The sequence below is a fragment of the Medicago sativa genome, chromosome 2 (assembly GCF_051527215.1).
Source record: "Medicago sativa cultivar Bolivia chromosome 2, Bolivia_mono, whole genome shotgun sequence".
In the NCBI taxonomy this organism is placed as follows: domain Eukaryota; kingdom Viridiplantae; phylum Streptophyta; class Magnoliopsida; order Fabales; family Fabaceae; genus Medicago; species Medicago sativa.
In genome coordinates, this window is record NC_140750.1 from 19,549,792 (window position 1) to 19,565,899 (window position 16,108).

The window sequence follows — 16,108 nt, forward strand, 5'->3', positions numbered from 1 at the left end:
GAAATTGAAAAATAAAATAAAAAATGACACACGTTTTGCACGGCTGAACTGGCCAAGACAACACAACAGACAGAGAAACTCATACATGTGATCTCTCTTTCTCTCTCTCTGTAGGATCTGTTACACTTCATTTCTTCGATCCCATTTCACAGATTCACAAAACCAACACAAAACCAACCCATTCTTTTGGGTTTAGATCTCTGACTCACTCTCTCAACCATGTTCATCTTCGATTGGTTCTATGGCATTCTTGCATCCCTTGGTCTCTGGCAAAAAGAAGCCAAGATTCTCTTCCTTGGTCTTGATAATGCCGGAAAAACCACCCTTCTTCATATGCTCAAAGATGAGGTCTTTTAATCCTTTCTTCTTTGACCCTTTTGATTCAAAATTCGATTTTTTGAATAAAGATTTGATTTTTGATGTTTTTTTATTGCAGAGATTAGTTCAACATCAACCGACCCAACATCCTACTTCGGAGGAATTGAGTATTGGGAAGATCAAGTTTAAAGCTTTTGATTTGGGTGGTCATCAAATTGCTCGTAGAGTTTGGAAAGATTATTATGCTAAGGTTGAATTTCTTGATCTATCTCTTGATTATCATTTTTTGGTTTTTTCTTTAGGGATTAGTTGGAATTTTATGTGATAATTTGTAAAAGTCTGTTGAAAGGTTTGGTTAATTTGTTTCAACTAGTGCATGATTGTTTTAAGTGATTTTTATTGTTTTGTTAGTGCTGATCTAATTCTATGAAGCACGGACTCACTCCTCATGTCCATGTGTTGGACAGTGTCGGATGTGTCCGACACCGACACTTATAATTACACTGAATTATGTGATTTTCTCAAATTAGTAGTGGTGTCTGTGTCCGTGTCTGCATCTGTGCTTCATAGGTGCTGATTTGTTTTCGGTCGGATGGATCTGTTGATAGGTTCTTGGTCTTTGTAACATTTTTATTGTTTCATATTTTTAGACTCTATTGATTGAGAAAGTTATAAATATCCGACACTTACACATGTAGTTACATTTAACACTTTCATTCTCATGAATTGGTGTCAATGTGTCAGTGTTGTGTCCGTGATTTTGGTTATGATTATGATGCAGTGTCAGTGTTGTGTCCGTGATTTTGGTTATGATTATGATGCATCTACTATGATACTCAAAAACTTGGCTATTCTTTAGCTTCTTTAGGCACTTAATTGAATGTCTTTTCATCCAAATACCACTTGTATAACAAATTAGTTTCACTCTCTATAGCACTGACACTTAATATTGAATGTGTGTCCGGTGTCCGACACATCGGTACATTTGATTACATTCAACTAATTCATTTTCTCACTTTAATACCGGCGATGTCAACGCTTGAGTGTTGTGTTTGTGTCTATGTAAGTGCTTCATAGGTGCTACTTGTTGTATGGGGAACTGGATTTTCATATGCGGTGATCTTTTGCTGCAGTTGCTGTAAATATTTGAAATTTTCATTCTAAAATTGTTAGATTCTGACTTTGAGCAACTTTTTATGACTCATTCTTCTTGGCAATAATTTACACAACACAAGTGCTCACTAATCACTAAGTTTATGCCTTCATAATCCCAGATAAAGCTCTTTGTATTTATCTGATTCATGGGAGGCAAAAAGTTACTGGAAGATTCGCTGATAGCACCCCTTTAAAACTTTCAGGAGGTGTTTTACTAGTTGCCTTCCACACATGTACTGTTTTCCTTTAACAAGAATTTGTGAGAAAGAACATACAGAAGAGTGGGAGAACAAATAACAGATACATAGATTATATCTGTATAAAAGGATTCAAAACTTTCTAAAAATTTGATCATCCCATTTAAGCATTAGAAGACATACCCTTGAATTGATATATGGCCTGTTTTGATCCGACATGTTTGAGCTAACATAAGCACTTGTGAGACTGTTTGTGAGAGCTTGTGGAGACAACTTATAACATGTGCTGAAGTTTCTTGCAGCTTATTTCCATAAGCTCTCCAAGATAGTTTATAAAAATAGCTTATAATTTATATAGAAAGAGCTTGACTTTATTTTATTTTTTGTTATAGAAATAAACTTATACGTAAGCATTTAAAAGATAAGCGCTTAATTAAGCCGTTAATCTTAACAGGGCCATATTCTTTCACCTTTAGACAAAAGAGATTTCCAATAACAAAAATTTGAAGTTTTTTTGGTAAATATTGCTTAGTATCTATATACATCACCTTTCCATTCACCAATTCAGCTCTATGTTTGACTTGAACAAATTTCTTGTGTCTTTATTTGATATGACTATATACCAATATACCATAACTTCTAGAGTTGTTGGATATGGCTTTAGAATTCTCACCTATGCTGGTTATCCAGGTGGACGCTGTAGTTTACCTAGTCGATGCTTACGACAAAGAGAGGTTTGCAGAATCTAAGAAGGAGCTTGACGCATTGCTCTCAGACGAGTCTTTAGCAAATGTTCCATTTCTTATTCTAGGAAACAAGATTGACATCCCATATGCAGCTTCAGAAGACGAGCTACGATATCATCTCGGCCTAACCAATTTCACCACAGGCAAAGGCAAGGTCAATCTTACAGACTCCAACGTTCGACCTCTTGAAGTGTTCATGTGCAGCATTGTCCGCAAGATGGGATATGGCGAAGGCTTCCAGTGGCTTTCACAATATATCAAGTAGAGTCCAATCTGTTTGCTGGTCAACTAGGCACTGTCTGCAGTTAAATTACAAGTTATTTACCTTTGGTTTTGCTTTTGATTGGATTATTTCGATACAACTGCAGTAATATTACATGATAATAACATTTGTATGTTTAGAGATTATTTTTTTGGGTGGAATATTGTCCTTTAAAATACTTGATTCTGTTGTAGGATGGCATGACTTGGCAGAAACTTAAATAATTTTGAAGAATCTTAATATAGTTTTTTTCCTCTTAGATATTAATGGAGGCAGTGTCTTCTCTTCTTTCAACCTTGCGATCCGACTAGGTTTTAATGACAAATGTTAATTTTAATACGTTGATGATGTAAAAAGGCTTTGATATGGTTGATAGAATGAAGTAAAGGAATCAAATTATATTGCAAAAAGAGATGGACAAGAGAAAATCACCAAATTGATCCCTATCTTTGAAGTTACTTTCAAATAAGTCTCTTACTCTATTAATATTTCAAAATAGTTTTCGTCTTTGTCAAAAGTTTCTCAACTAAGTTCTTCGTTGTGTAACAAAAACTTAGAGACGAGATCTAATTGAAAATCTTTTGATAATATTTGGAGATTTAATTGAGAAATTTTTGATAATATTTCAAAATAGTTTCTGTCTTTGTCAAAAGTGTATCAATTAAGTGTCTTATCATGTGACAAATATAGACATGATCTAATTGAGGAACACAAATATAGACATGATCTAATTGAGGAACTTTTGATAAAGATAGGGATTATTTTAAAATAATAGAGGTATGGACTAATTTGAGAATAACTTATAAAGACTGGGACCAAATTAGTGGTTTACGATTCCAATGTACTTAAAAACCACTGCGTAGTTGGACTGTGTTTTTTTATTTAACTTTATAAGACGACACATTTGTTGTTGTTGATTTATGACTCCGAGTCTTGAATTATCTTGAAGTTTCTATATAATACATCAACTTATCTGAAAAATTCATCTTTATCAATGACACATCATATAATTCATGATTTGAATTTGATTTGATAAGCATGGCCTGTGTGTGATGTGAACCTAATTCAATTGTAGACCCTTTTATTAGATTGTCTACGACAATTCTATTATTTTGGTTGACAATATTACTAGAAAAAGAATAAAACTAAAAAAAATAATTTTTTTAGGGGAAAAGTTATTATTGTATACTCTGTGACTGTCTCATCTTAATTTCCACGTTTGCATTTTTTCTTTTTCAAAATAATTTTTTTTGAAAAAACTTTTTCAAAATTATTGTCACTTTAAAATACCGATGCAACATTTTCTTTTCCTATTAATATAGTACTCCTTCCGTTCCAAATTATACAACCTTTGGTTATTTCACACGTGACGTTTGATTATTTCACACGTATTAAGAAATATAATTAATTTTGTATGAGAAAGAGATATTATGAGTTGTTTTACAAAATTGTCCATAATAAATTGTATTGGAAATTTAAATTAAAAAATTGAAAGAAGATAGATTATAAATAGTTAAGGATAATAGGAAAAATAACATTAATATTTCATTGATATTGTAAAGTGGAAGTTTAAAAAAAAAAGATATTGTAAAGTGACAATTTAGGACAATTTTTTTTCTTCCAAAACAACATAAGTAGTATAATTTAGGACGGAGTGAGTATGTTTTTTTTATTAAATTTCACTTCACTTAACTACTACATTCACTACAATTAACAATGATGCTTCAATAAACGATAATTTTATCATTGAAATCAATCTAATTAATAATTTTTTTATGAACCGGTGCCCTAGATTCCATGGTTGTGAGGGCAGCACGACATGGACTTTGACGGAGAAATGGAGATTTTTTTTTTTTTTTGACAAAATGGTGCATTGAAGATTTGTAAGGAAATTGAAGATTTAGGACAAAAATCAACACACACATTTTAATTAAAAATGCCATTTTTATTAATATATCTTTTGTCTCGTAATAAATGTCACTTTGCATTTTTCAGTCTTAAAGTAATTGTCATTTTATAATATCAATGCACCATTTACTATTAACATTGAAATAAACTCAACTACTAATTTTTCCCTAAAAAAAAAAAAAACTCAACTACTAATTTTATTAGGAATCATACACAACCCAAATAGGTTAACGTCACTTAATATGAGACGAGGAGGATATTTATGACTCATAATTTGAATATTGATATAATATCCATCCATGTGGACCTGGTCAAATTGTAAACCATTTTATTAGATTAGCTAAACTCAATTTTTATTTTTGACAAAAATTATTAAAAATATATATCTGGTAGAATGGACCATATTCCATGTTTGCAAGTGAATGCAGTTGGATGTTGCATTTGAGTTATGTAAGGAAAATTAAGGATTTGGGACAAAAACCAAATGGAGGTGTAAAATGGTTGCTCTCATGCCAGCCATAACTAAAATTTAGTTGAATACTGTTTTGCATGTTGGGGGAGAATATACTGAATTTGCAAAACAGTTTGGTATTGTAGAACATGATAATAAGAAAATATGAAAAACCACCACATGCCTAGAAAAGTTGTGAATTTTGTTTTTGCAGATGGAACCATATGTATGTAATCAATTATGCTAGTGTTCCTTTCCACATATACTTTGTGAAGAGATATTAATCACTCATTATAGTGTCAACTTTATCATTACATAAAAAGTTTCTACAACAATTATGTCTAATAATCACATCAAATAAGGCCTTATCATTTCAGTTACATATTACATCTTGCACCAGTAACATCCACCAAACATCATAATTAAGCATGAAAGCTTCAAAATGACCCATTTCAAGATATTAAAGCAATTTGAAAGGGTCATTAGCTCAATTTGCACACTATGGAATTTACAAGATCTACATGCTAATTCCTATACAAAGAAAGAAAGAAAAAAAACACTAGTTTGTTACATTACACAAGTCTAAAGGAATTGGATGCATCCCAAAAACATAAACCTTTCATAGGAACTTATCATGTCTTTGTTGTGAACATGTCCACATCAGAATTGATGAGTTCTTCTAATTCAAGTTCCAACTGCACAAAGCAATTCTACCAAGTTAATAACCATGTCAAATCAAATCATAATAATGACAATTTAAATAGTTAATACAATTCAAATACATGGTTAATTGCATTTAATAGACGGTTGATGAATAGAAAAAATGTAACACAACTCATTAACCATCCACGTAACGAAATTAATCACATATTAGAACGGCGCTAACCATCCAAATTGTCGTTATTTTTTGTTAAATTTGTGTGTCAAAATATCATTTATCTTATTTTAGTCACCTTTGCTTGACTATGTGCCATCTTCATCCTGCTATACTCTTGTTGCGCTTTCTTAGAACGGAACATGGCTTGTACGCGTACCACAGATCTCTCAACGCGTTCTTCCGCTTGTTTCCTACCGGTCTTAAAGAAGTCCTCTTCTACATCGCTTTCCTGCTTCTCATCTTTCATGTCTTCGTCCGGATTCACCTCAAGCCCACGGAAACCTTTTCTCTTTAAAAGCCAACGCAGGATTACTTTCTCAAGAATTCCAACAGACCATAGAATTTTACGATATTGCCTACGCACTTGAAAGCCTCTAAATGCAGCCTGCATCGAAAATATAACCAATCAAGCATTAACAACTTAAAGAGAAAAATTCAGGAAAATCAACAATAACAGAAGCACAGCTCTTACTTGAATTCTAATAGCCTGACGTCGCATGTGGAGAAACTCTCTACGCAACTTCCATGAACGGAATCTGTACTGGATCCGAGCAGCGGCTGCCATTGCTTTTCTTGTCTCAAAGTTGCGAAAGGCATGTTGAATTTTCATTGCTGCTACTATCTGGCGTGCTTCCTCCTCTGGACTGATAAATTGAACCGACTGATATCGCAATTTTAGTGAGTGCTCCCTAAACGCTGCTTGTATGCGTGCTGCTGCCTCAGCTGTTGTCCGGTAAGCTGCCAATGTATCCTTTAAGTACACTTGGTCCTCTGTAAGGTTCTCAGCATTTACTGGATCATTTGTAGTGGTTTGGAGTGAACCACTGATATTTCCAGCTAAGCTCATGTCATTGAACTGCTCAACCAGACACTTTTCTGAAAGATAAGCAGCTAAACCGTCATATCCTTTCATATAAGCAAGATCAGCAGCAGTACAGCCACCAGGGTATTCGGTAGTTGGATCTGTCACCAAATTGGGCTTTGCTCCACAAGACAACAACGTAGCAACCATATTCTCCCTAAGACAAATTTCAAACAAACAAACAATGATATTTCCGTTCAGGCTCATAACCAGATTAGAAGGAAAAAAATGCATATAAGAAAGTGTTTCTGCCTAAAAACCCTACAGTGCTTAACTTAATGATAAAATCACATTTGTCATAGTTATATATGTATCTTTAGGGAAAACAGAAAATGAGAACAACGTGAACAGTGAAGCAATGTCAGAAAAATTGAGTAAACCATCAATTTGGTCTCTCAAGTATCACACTCTCCTGTTTGGTCTCTAAACTATATGAGAACAATAAATAGTCCTTGAACCATATGAAATCCGTCAAGTTAGTCTCTAAACTATATGAACTCCGCTTCTTTAGTTCCTAGTATCTCTTGTTAGTATACACCAAAATGGAATAATTTGATGGATTTCATATAGTTTATGGACTAACTTGACAAATTTCATATAGTTTAAGGACTACTTATTATTTTTATATACTTTAGGGACTATATAGCAGTGAGAGTGATACTTAGGGGACACAATTGATGGGTTACTCTAAGAAAATCATTTAGTTCAATGTTGCGACAAATCTGTTTGTTCAAACAACTGGAGTGGCAGTGTATCATACATTCCATTATATGCTGCCCAATGAAGAGCTGTCCATCCAAATTTGTCGCGGAAATCTAGCGACAAGCCTGACCACGAAAACAAAGTAATAGCCCAAGTATATCCCAACATTGCACACAAATGAATTACACTTTGGCCTTGTGCATCATACTCAGTAGTCTTACATCCTAAAACAATACGTTCCAAAAGCCATTCCCTGAGTTTGTTTTTCAACGCAATTTCGAACAAGGTATTTTTCGCTTGCAGAAAGGGAGGTGCGTTTGCGTCAGACGACTTCATGAAGTGTATAAAACTTTTGGAAAGAAATAATGTTTTGGAGGCGAATTTTTTAGTCTCTTTCAGTGCAGTAGGTGATGCTTCACTAGAGAAAACATCAAGGGTCTTCGGTGTTGTAAAAAGCAAATGAGAAAGCCTCATTTGAAGACGAAATTCAACCCAGTTGTATGTCTCCTCCATTGAAGCAGCAGGATCGTGCAAAATAGGAGTGCGATATTCAAAATTAACAACTTGGCTAATAGGCTTATGGCCATCGAAGCTCAAATAGAGATTCACGAATCCAGGAGAATGCGGCAATACCCAGCATCGGTAAACTCCAACCTGAACAATTTCTACAGGAACACTTGTTTCGCCACAGACACACATTATATTAGACTTTGCAAGGTGTTGATAATCAAAGAGAAAATATCCAGTTACTAGGACCTGCAAGAAGTAAAGGGCCATGGAAGTTCAATTCTAATTGCAAAATAGCGGTCGAAAGAAGGCTACTATAACAAAATAATTAATTGCAATTAGATATGAGAAAAAGAAAAGGAAACCTTTGTTTTCTCAGTGGAAGAAACCCATGAAGGGGCCACCTCAGTAATATGAAATACTTGTTCCGGAAGAGAAGATTGTTGATTATCCATCACCAGTGATGAAAATGGATCAGTAACAGACGAAGGAATTGACGATTCAAGAGTTGACGCCTCTACAGAACAAGGTGTGTAAGATATGGCATTGTTCATCCACGTTCCAAAGCTATTCTGACTTTGCAAACCCTCATTGACTAAAGTGTCAACGGAATCAACACCACCAAAAGTCATAGAATGATTCTTTTGATCGTTAACACCTTCTGGGAAACAGTAAGAAACATTACTGCTCCCAGACTCTGGCGGAGTTAAAATACCATACGAAGGAATTTCTGAGGAAGGATTACCAGCAACCTGTTTATAAAAACTCTATAGGTTAGAACAACAGTTGTACAAGTACAAAGTCGGTATCACTAGAAGACAGAAAAAGGAAGCACAACATAGAGCAGATTAAAGAACGCAAATGAAAGGTATTATCTTACATTGTCAAAGCTGCCATTCGGTAAGCTTTGATTTAGTTGATAGTAACGCGGTTCGTTTCCTGCCAAAAGTTAAATTTGAAGTATAAAATCGTAAGGTTCTTTCCGAATAAGCCATTGGCTCTGATAAAGCAGAAACAATTACCTCCATTTTGTATAGTAGGGGTATTAACATTAGAAGCCACTAGTTCATCCCAATCAAGTGTATTAAGCTCATGAAGCTTCTGTTCATGACTTCTGACTGTTAAATTTCCATTAAGACCTGCCTCGAAAACAGTAAAGGGAATGAAAATATGTATCTACAGTCAAGGAAAGAAACCAACAGTATCTATGCCAATAACAATATATCATAACCTATAGGTTGATAGTATTATCCTAATGTGTAACAACACTATATCATAATAATCAATTAAGGTTGGTAGTGTAATTAATGTGTACATTTTGAGTATGAATATTACTAAATTATCATTTGAGTATAGATGTGTTCGATTCTGACTTTTCATATTGATTGCCTAAAGAGTATAACTTGAAATAAATTTGACTAAAACTATCTAGATGTCATTTCTCACCATTCGTATAAGCACTGCTGGTTCCAGAATCCAAGTCTTCTGATAGAATCCATGGTGCAGTTGTATCAGAAATAGGACTCGCATTTGAATTTAATGGTGTAACGGGAGAACTTTGAGACTGTATCAATCCACAACCTAACGAATGTTAGCAAGCCCAATTTTCTTCAATAAATAAATAGATCACATGGTAAGGCATAAATCACACATATCAATCATGAGTCTCGGGAGACAAGTCTCATCTAAAGTGAGCAAGAAAGGTTATTTTAATTCAAATTGCATTGTGATTTCAACCCATGAAAATCTAAAAGTGGATATACTTGCTTGTTTTAGAGACAAATTTGGTTTCAACGAAGTTTTTCTAGACTCGGGATACCCTTAAACACATTCATTGGTAAACAAGGCTATAAAAAATGCCTCAGAAAACCAAAAAATACTCGTAGGGTCTTTCTATCAGACAAAGCAAAATATACGTCTTTATTTGTCCGGTGAAGTTCAATTTTTAAGAGGCAAAGAAAGAAAGAAAATGATTAAGACGACCTCTTGTGTTTCACGATAATGAACCAGGACTATGTGCTCCAGACTCCTGAAAGAAAAACAATAAAAACAACCGAAAGTCACTTTACTATTTGCAGATTTCTTTTTATTCTGTTAAATAAAAGCAAGAAATATAAAAACACAACCACTAATACATAGATCACAAATACGAACATGCATACATAATATATAGGAATCGAGACCTTAAGGGTTAAGCTAAACATTGATATACATACTTATCAAGCAACCAATAACATCTTCGAACAAAGCCTGGGTTATCTTGGCCGTGTGCATAATATACGTGGATTCTCTCTTCGTTACCAACCTGATTGACAGGGGGAAATAAGAATGAACAGAAGACATATCAACAATCAGATAAATTAATCAATAGTAACTCGAACTAACATTAGAATCAAATATAACACAGTTATGGAATGATAAAAATGTGAATAAACATAAACATTGTACAAAGTCAATACGCTCCCTCAAAACATCAAATAAATAAAACAGTGAGGAAAATTAAAATCCTCACTTTTAAGTGCTCATGAGCTTCTTTAACAGTTTTCCCGTCATTTTTCTTTTTCCAGTTGTGCCCATCTTTTCGGAAGTTCCTAAGCATCTTGCGGTCAAATAGTACAACAGTACCACCTGTTTTACACTCAACATTATAACAAGTTAGCACTGAAATCCTGTTTGACATCATATAACTCACAATAAGGTGAACGCTTCTGAAGTTCTCTTTTTGATGCAAAGTAATCACTTAATCAAAATTCCATTAAATAGATCTATGTAGGAACAATGCGAGAAATTAATCAGATTTTATATTCATGCCATATATAGTTGAACAATGCATAAACATGCATGCACACTTTTTTTCTATATAACGCTTTATTTACTATTTATAAAGAAAAGCTTCAACAAGAACTAAAGGGTCTAGAAGCTTGCAAACTTTATAATACATTATACAAAATGCAATGCAAATTAAGAAATAGAAATATGATTGATCATATTATATAGTATATATGGAAATGCAATGCGAATCTATTAAAGAAACACCAGGTTAGTTCTGATAGCAATATACTTTTGGGCAAATTCAATGGCTTGACATGGATAGTAAAATATTTGTAATTGCTGAGTATGGCGTGAATCTCATTCGGACGAAGCCATCTGCTTTTTGCTTCCTCCAGGGTTTCGCCGACATCCAGGTCTGAGTCATATACAATAAAACTACTTTAGAACAACGAATCAACAGATAAGATCAATATCTTACTAACAGTTAACAATGACTAAATCTGCAGCCACATGTTTCTACTTCTACTCACTGTTTTTATAGCAAACACAATACATGTAATTTGTTCCAAACTATACGTCGATGGAATTCAGTTAAACTGAAGTCAGTCCAGTATTTCAAATATATCGAAAAAGGGAAATTGTTACTGTTTTAGGTTAGCTTCTCAACATAAGTTGAAATTAGTCTATGCTTTTTTTCTTTGTAACCGGTACCCTTAATCGGTTGGTGAGTTAAGGTACACCGAAAGATTTCTAATTAAACAAAAGGTCTAGAGTTCAAACCCTGACAAAACTAACGCAACCACTAACTTACTAACATCTATCTATCAAAAAGTAAAAGTTGTCAAAGATTTGAGGAAGGCATGAATAGTACTATCTACACCGACAAAACTTCTTTTTTCACTCCTAAGTTGCATTGAAAATTATATACTTGCATCTTCAGAAACTAAAACAATATATAGTTTCAACCATACCAAACAATTAAACATCAAAATAATTCCCTCCACAAAAAAAAATAAAATTAAACCAAACCAAGGTAGCATAAATAAGAATAAAAAATAATTTTTTCAAAATTAAAACATGATTATGAGCATAATTCAAAGTTAAGAATGCATTGTACTACCTCTCAAGGTGTGGAATCCATGTATCTCTGAACCAACAAGCTGTCCTGTGAAGTTGTTTTGTGCCATCATCACAGCCTATGACAAGTTTTTCTCTTCTGTTCTTACCACAAACACAACAAACTTCATAACCTACGACAACATTAATAGAAACAATAAATTCAGCACCAACTACACGACAAAAAAAACAGCAGTTATTGATACTAAAACTGTAACTGTGAACAGAAAAGGAAAAATAAAAATGAAAAATCAAAAGGGGTCAGAGAAAAAGAAGAAAAGATGATAAATTTACATGAATTTGGAGAAGAGGGTCTGTTCTGAATGGATGAAAGAGAAAAACTGAAAAAGTAGTCAGAGCTGAATATTAATGACACTCTGTTCTTGTTTGTCTTCTGTTCCTTTTTCTATCTTCTTTTCTTTCACACTTTCTACTTTCTGTTAATATTACAGTTACTACTTGTTCAAAATAAATTAAATTAAACATTTTTTTTTTCTTTTTTAAAGTTAAATACTCCCTCCGTCCCGGAATAACTGACATATTTTCTAAAAAAAAGTGTCCCAAAATAACTGACTCATTTCAATTTTCAATACAACTTTCATCATTCCCAATACAATATAACACTAAATAATACTACTTTTATCATTCCCAATACAATATATTTCACTTTCTCCTTTATTTATACACTTTTCTTAATCTGTGTGAAAAACCAAAGTAGGTCAATTAAACCGGGACGGAGGGAGTATGATTTTAGTCCTACAAAATTATATATTTTTAAATTATAATTTTTCCTTTCCCTAATAAGTTTGAGTTGAAATTTTAGTAGTATAAAATATTTAGTTCGTAAGATTAGTCTTTATTTTTATTTTTTTAAGAAGTATCTTGAAAATTCTTTTACAAAAACTTAATACTTTTAATATTTAAAGTAGTCCATATAAACTAAATATAGGGACTATAAGTGAATAAATCTTTTTGATGGATTAAACTTTTTTTTTTTTGAGGGATTAAACTTGAAAGCTCATAATTTTGTACGGACTAAAATTATATTTAACCATTTTTCAAATTTAATACTTTTTTTTTGACAAAAATAAACGATATTTATACATTTAAATTGATAGAGTACATCGATACAATACAAATTCAAAATCACTAAAAACAAAAATGATATGAATATGTGAACAAACTCACATAATTTGTGTTAATATCATAAAACGACAAAGCATCTATGCCTACAAGCATGACTATATTCAAGTCTCTAGAATACTCATAATACTCACGTCTTCGGATCTGCAACGTTGGCGACTTCAAAGTCATTGATTGAATTTGTACTTGCTCAAAGCTAATCTTTCAACCTGAATCAAATAAACACCGCACTAAGACGGAAAATCAAAATAACACCGCACGAAGACGGAAAATCAAAACAAATAGAGTCGTGCAAAGACGACGAAATCACAAAAACAAATGAAATAAGATTAACAATAAGTGGAAATCACTTATTCAACTACTAAAAGGAAAAAAAACAACCCGAAGAGGTATTTTGGGTCAAAATTGACCCTAAATCATCCATCTTTGGTAGATCAAGGAGAAGAAAAGTGGCAAAGCTAGAGTTTGGGAAGGAGAAAAGAGAGAGAGGATATAGGATTACTTTTTTCAAGTTTAATAATTTTGTGCTACTTTTTTCTCATGTAAATTAATTTTTCTTCCATTTTAAAATCTTATGCTTAAAAAAGATAAAAAAATGTTGGACTAAACTCTATCAAAATATGGTAAAAAGAAGATCAATGTTGGACTAAACTCCGTCAAAATGGATTTTATATCTTAAATATTATAAATTGACATGACAAATATAAGACAAAATGGACCAAATTGGTTCATTTATAAGTCACAATTAATTTTATAATTTTCTTTTATATTTGACTCATATAGTAGGCAAAAAATATTATTTAATAAATCCCTTTGGTTTTATTAGCCTCATATTTTAAATATTTTTTGAATCAATGATCTTATTAACTTTTCATTTTTGTTGTCTTGTTGGCTTATTCTAAACTTTTTTTTTATGATGAATCATGAATTTTTGAATGATAATTTTTATTTTTGATATATCTATTTTTAAATCAACTCATGTGGGTCATTCAAAATTTTGAATCATTTTTTAAAATAATAGTTTTACTTTATAGAAATCTCTCTTGCAAAAGTTTATAATGTTTAATATTTATTACACTTAAAAATTCATATTTACTTCATCTTTATTTAAGAAATTCTAAATTTTTGTGGTAGACTCTTATAATACTTTAAAAATAAAAAAATAAAATAAAAGGAACATATCAATTGACTTAAAGATAAAGATAAAAAATAGTGATAGAAAATATTCGAAGGAAAGAGTCGTGGTTTAAATTTTTGTTAAGAGACTAAAAAAGAAACTCGATATATATATATATATATATATATATATATATATATATATATATATATATATATTTGCAGAGGGGTAGCATGTTGTGACACTCTAATCTTATAATAATAGAAATAAAAAGAGTACAAATAAAGAGGGGCGACTAAAGCCAAAACCCTCAGGCAAAAAAGAGAAAAAAAAACATAAAGAACAAAATAAAAGCCTGAGGAACAACAACACAACAAAGGATTAATGCGGGGTGCAGTTTGAAGCACCTACCTTGAATTATTTGTTAGCCTTGGATTGTTGCTTCTTAAACTTGCTCTTTGGCTTTCTTGGGACACTTGTTGAGATGGTTGATCTACGTTTCGAACCAAATCAACACTCTCATCATTTTGAGCCATGTTAGACTAGGATTCACTCAATAATTCCATAGCTTGTTGGGCCTCAGTAGGAACTAGCCCTAAAACTTGTATGTCGTGAATTACATTTGAACTAAAGTTCGACAAGTTAGAGTCTGTCACGACCATGGATCTACCAAAATCCTCATGACTTGAAGGATAACCTTTAATATAATTCACATCAGTGACTGCATCACCCCAATGACCAACAATATGCATATCCAGAATTTTGTTGTGATGTTGGTCCTCCCTTTGTGTCTCAGCCTGAACAGAATCATCAACCTGCAAAGGTTGCACATGAACAATTCCAGAGATATATCATGAACCTCTTCCTCATGATTTAATCTCATAAACACACCATTTGTAACTTCTATAGATCTTATTATATCATCAATAAGCCGGTCTATTTATACATCAATTTTAATGTAATTTGCCACCTTGTTTAGTGTACCTGTAGGTGGTATGATCACGACATCAACTTTCTCAATAATTGAGGCAGTAGGCTTAACAATAGGTTGCACTTTGGGAATTTTATACTTGCAATTCTTAATTGAATGTCCAACAATTTGACATGAGTTACAAAATGGGGAAGTTTTTCAAACTCAACATCCACGTAAAAATTAAAATCCTTCCTTCAACTAGGATTCTTTCACGCATCTTTAAAGTAAGATCAACCTCTATTAGAAATTTGGCATAATGACTGAAAGGTCTCTTGCTAGTCGCCTCATGAAGAGCCAAAAGAGTTCCTAGAGCCCTACAATTTCAAACAATGTTTTTTTCCACCAATATTCTCGAGCAAGACCATGAAGGTGAATCCATGTTTGAGCAATTGTTTGCTGCACCTTGTGAGGGTTGAAGTCAGTCGTCCAAGCAAATGTTCGAAGGAAGTCTGATGAGAAATTGATAAGGGCTAGAAAGTGTTAAATCCAGGATGTATATTAAGCACTTTTGATTACTTGTTTTACAAGTTATTTGAGGAAAAGCCATGAAAAAGTAAGAAAATGCCTCATTATGTTTTTTATATCTTACTTAACCCATTTGTGCAGAAAAGAAGTGATCAAGACTTAAACAAATGAAAGAAACATAAAAAGGAGCAAAAACAACAATTTGTCGCCATGGCCACAACTTGTCGCCCTGGCCGGAATGAAATTCCAGAACTTATGTTTTCAAGACCAAATGTCGCCATGGCCACAACCTGTCGCCCTGGCGGGAAGTGACTTCTAGAGGCTATGTTTTTAGAGACCAGATGTCGCCATATCGACCAATGTTCTGCCTGGCGGGGAAAGGCGGTTTAAGGCAAGTGGAGGTTGACATGGTAGAAACCCACTGGCAAAGAAAGCTGATGTCGCCATAGCGACATATATCCTGCCTGGCGAGATTTGCAAATTATGCAGCAAGTATAAAAGCTCATTTCCCTCATTTCAGACATGATCTTATTACAT

At 33.0% G+C, this 16,108-nt stretch overlaps 2 protein-coding genes and 1 non-coding gene across 3 annotated transcripts; 2 read left to right on the forward strand and 1 right to left on the reverse strand.

Annotated features, from left to right (window-relative positions):
- The first annotated feature begins 39 nt into the window (after positions 1-39).
- LOC146945284 (small COPII coat GTPase SAR1A) lies at positions 40-2,945 on the forward strand. Its single transcript, XM_085743624.1, has 3 exons — positions 40-348; positions 437-568; positions 2,361-2,945. The coding sequence occupies exons 1-3, from the start codon at positions 220-222 to the stop codon at positions 2,679-2,681; spliced, it is 582 nt and encodes a 193-aa protein (XP_085599750.1). The 5' UTR covers positions 40-219; the 3' UTR covers positions 2,682-2,945.
- On the forward strand, positions 1,586-1,708 carry LOC146945285 (small nucleolar RNA snoR83). The gene has a single exon (XR_015028368.1). It is a non-coding gene; the product is annotated as a small nucleolar RNA snoR83 (small nucleolar RNA).
- A 2,358-nt stretch (positions 2,946-5,303) lies between the features above and the next one.
- Positions 5,304-12,250, reverse strand: LOC146945286 (calmodulin-binding transcription activator 5-like). Its single transcript, XM_085743625.1, has 14 exons — positions 12,168-12,250; positions 11,878-12,007; positions 11,047-11,172; positions 10,498-10,613; positions 10,202-10,290; positions 9,969-10,014; positions 9,432-9,549; positions 9,008-9,124; positions 8,866-8,924; positions 8,351-8,737; positions 7,537-8,234; positions 6,387-6,933; positions 5,991-6,299; positions 5,304-5,732 (listed from the first exon to the last, which is right to left on the reverse strand). The coding sequence occupies exons 2-14, from the start codon at positions 11,945-11,947 to the stop codon at positions 5,670-5,672; spliced, it is 2,745 nt and encodes a 914-aa protein (XP_085599751.1). The 5' UTR covers positions 11,948-12,007; positions 12,168-12,250; the 3' UTR covers positions 5,304-5,669.
- Positions 12,251-16,108: the final 3,858 nt, after the last annotated feature.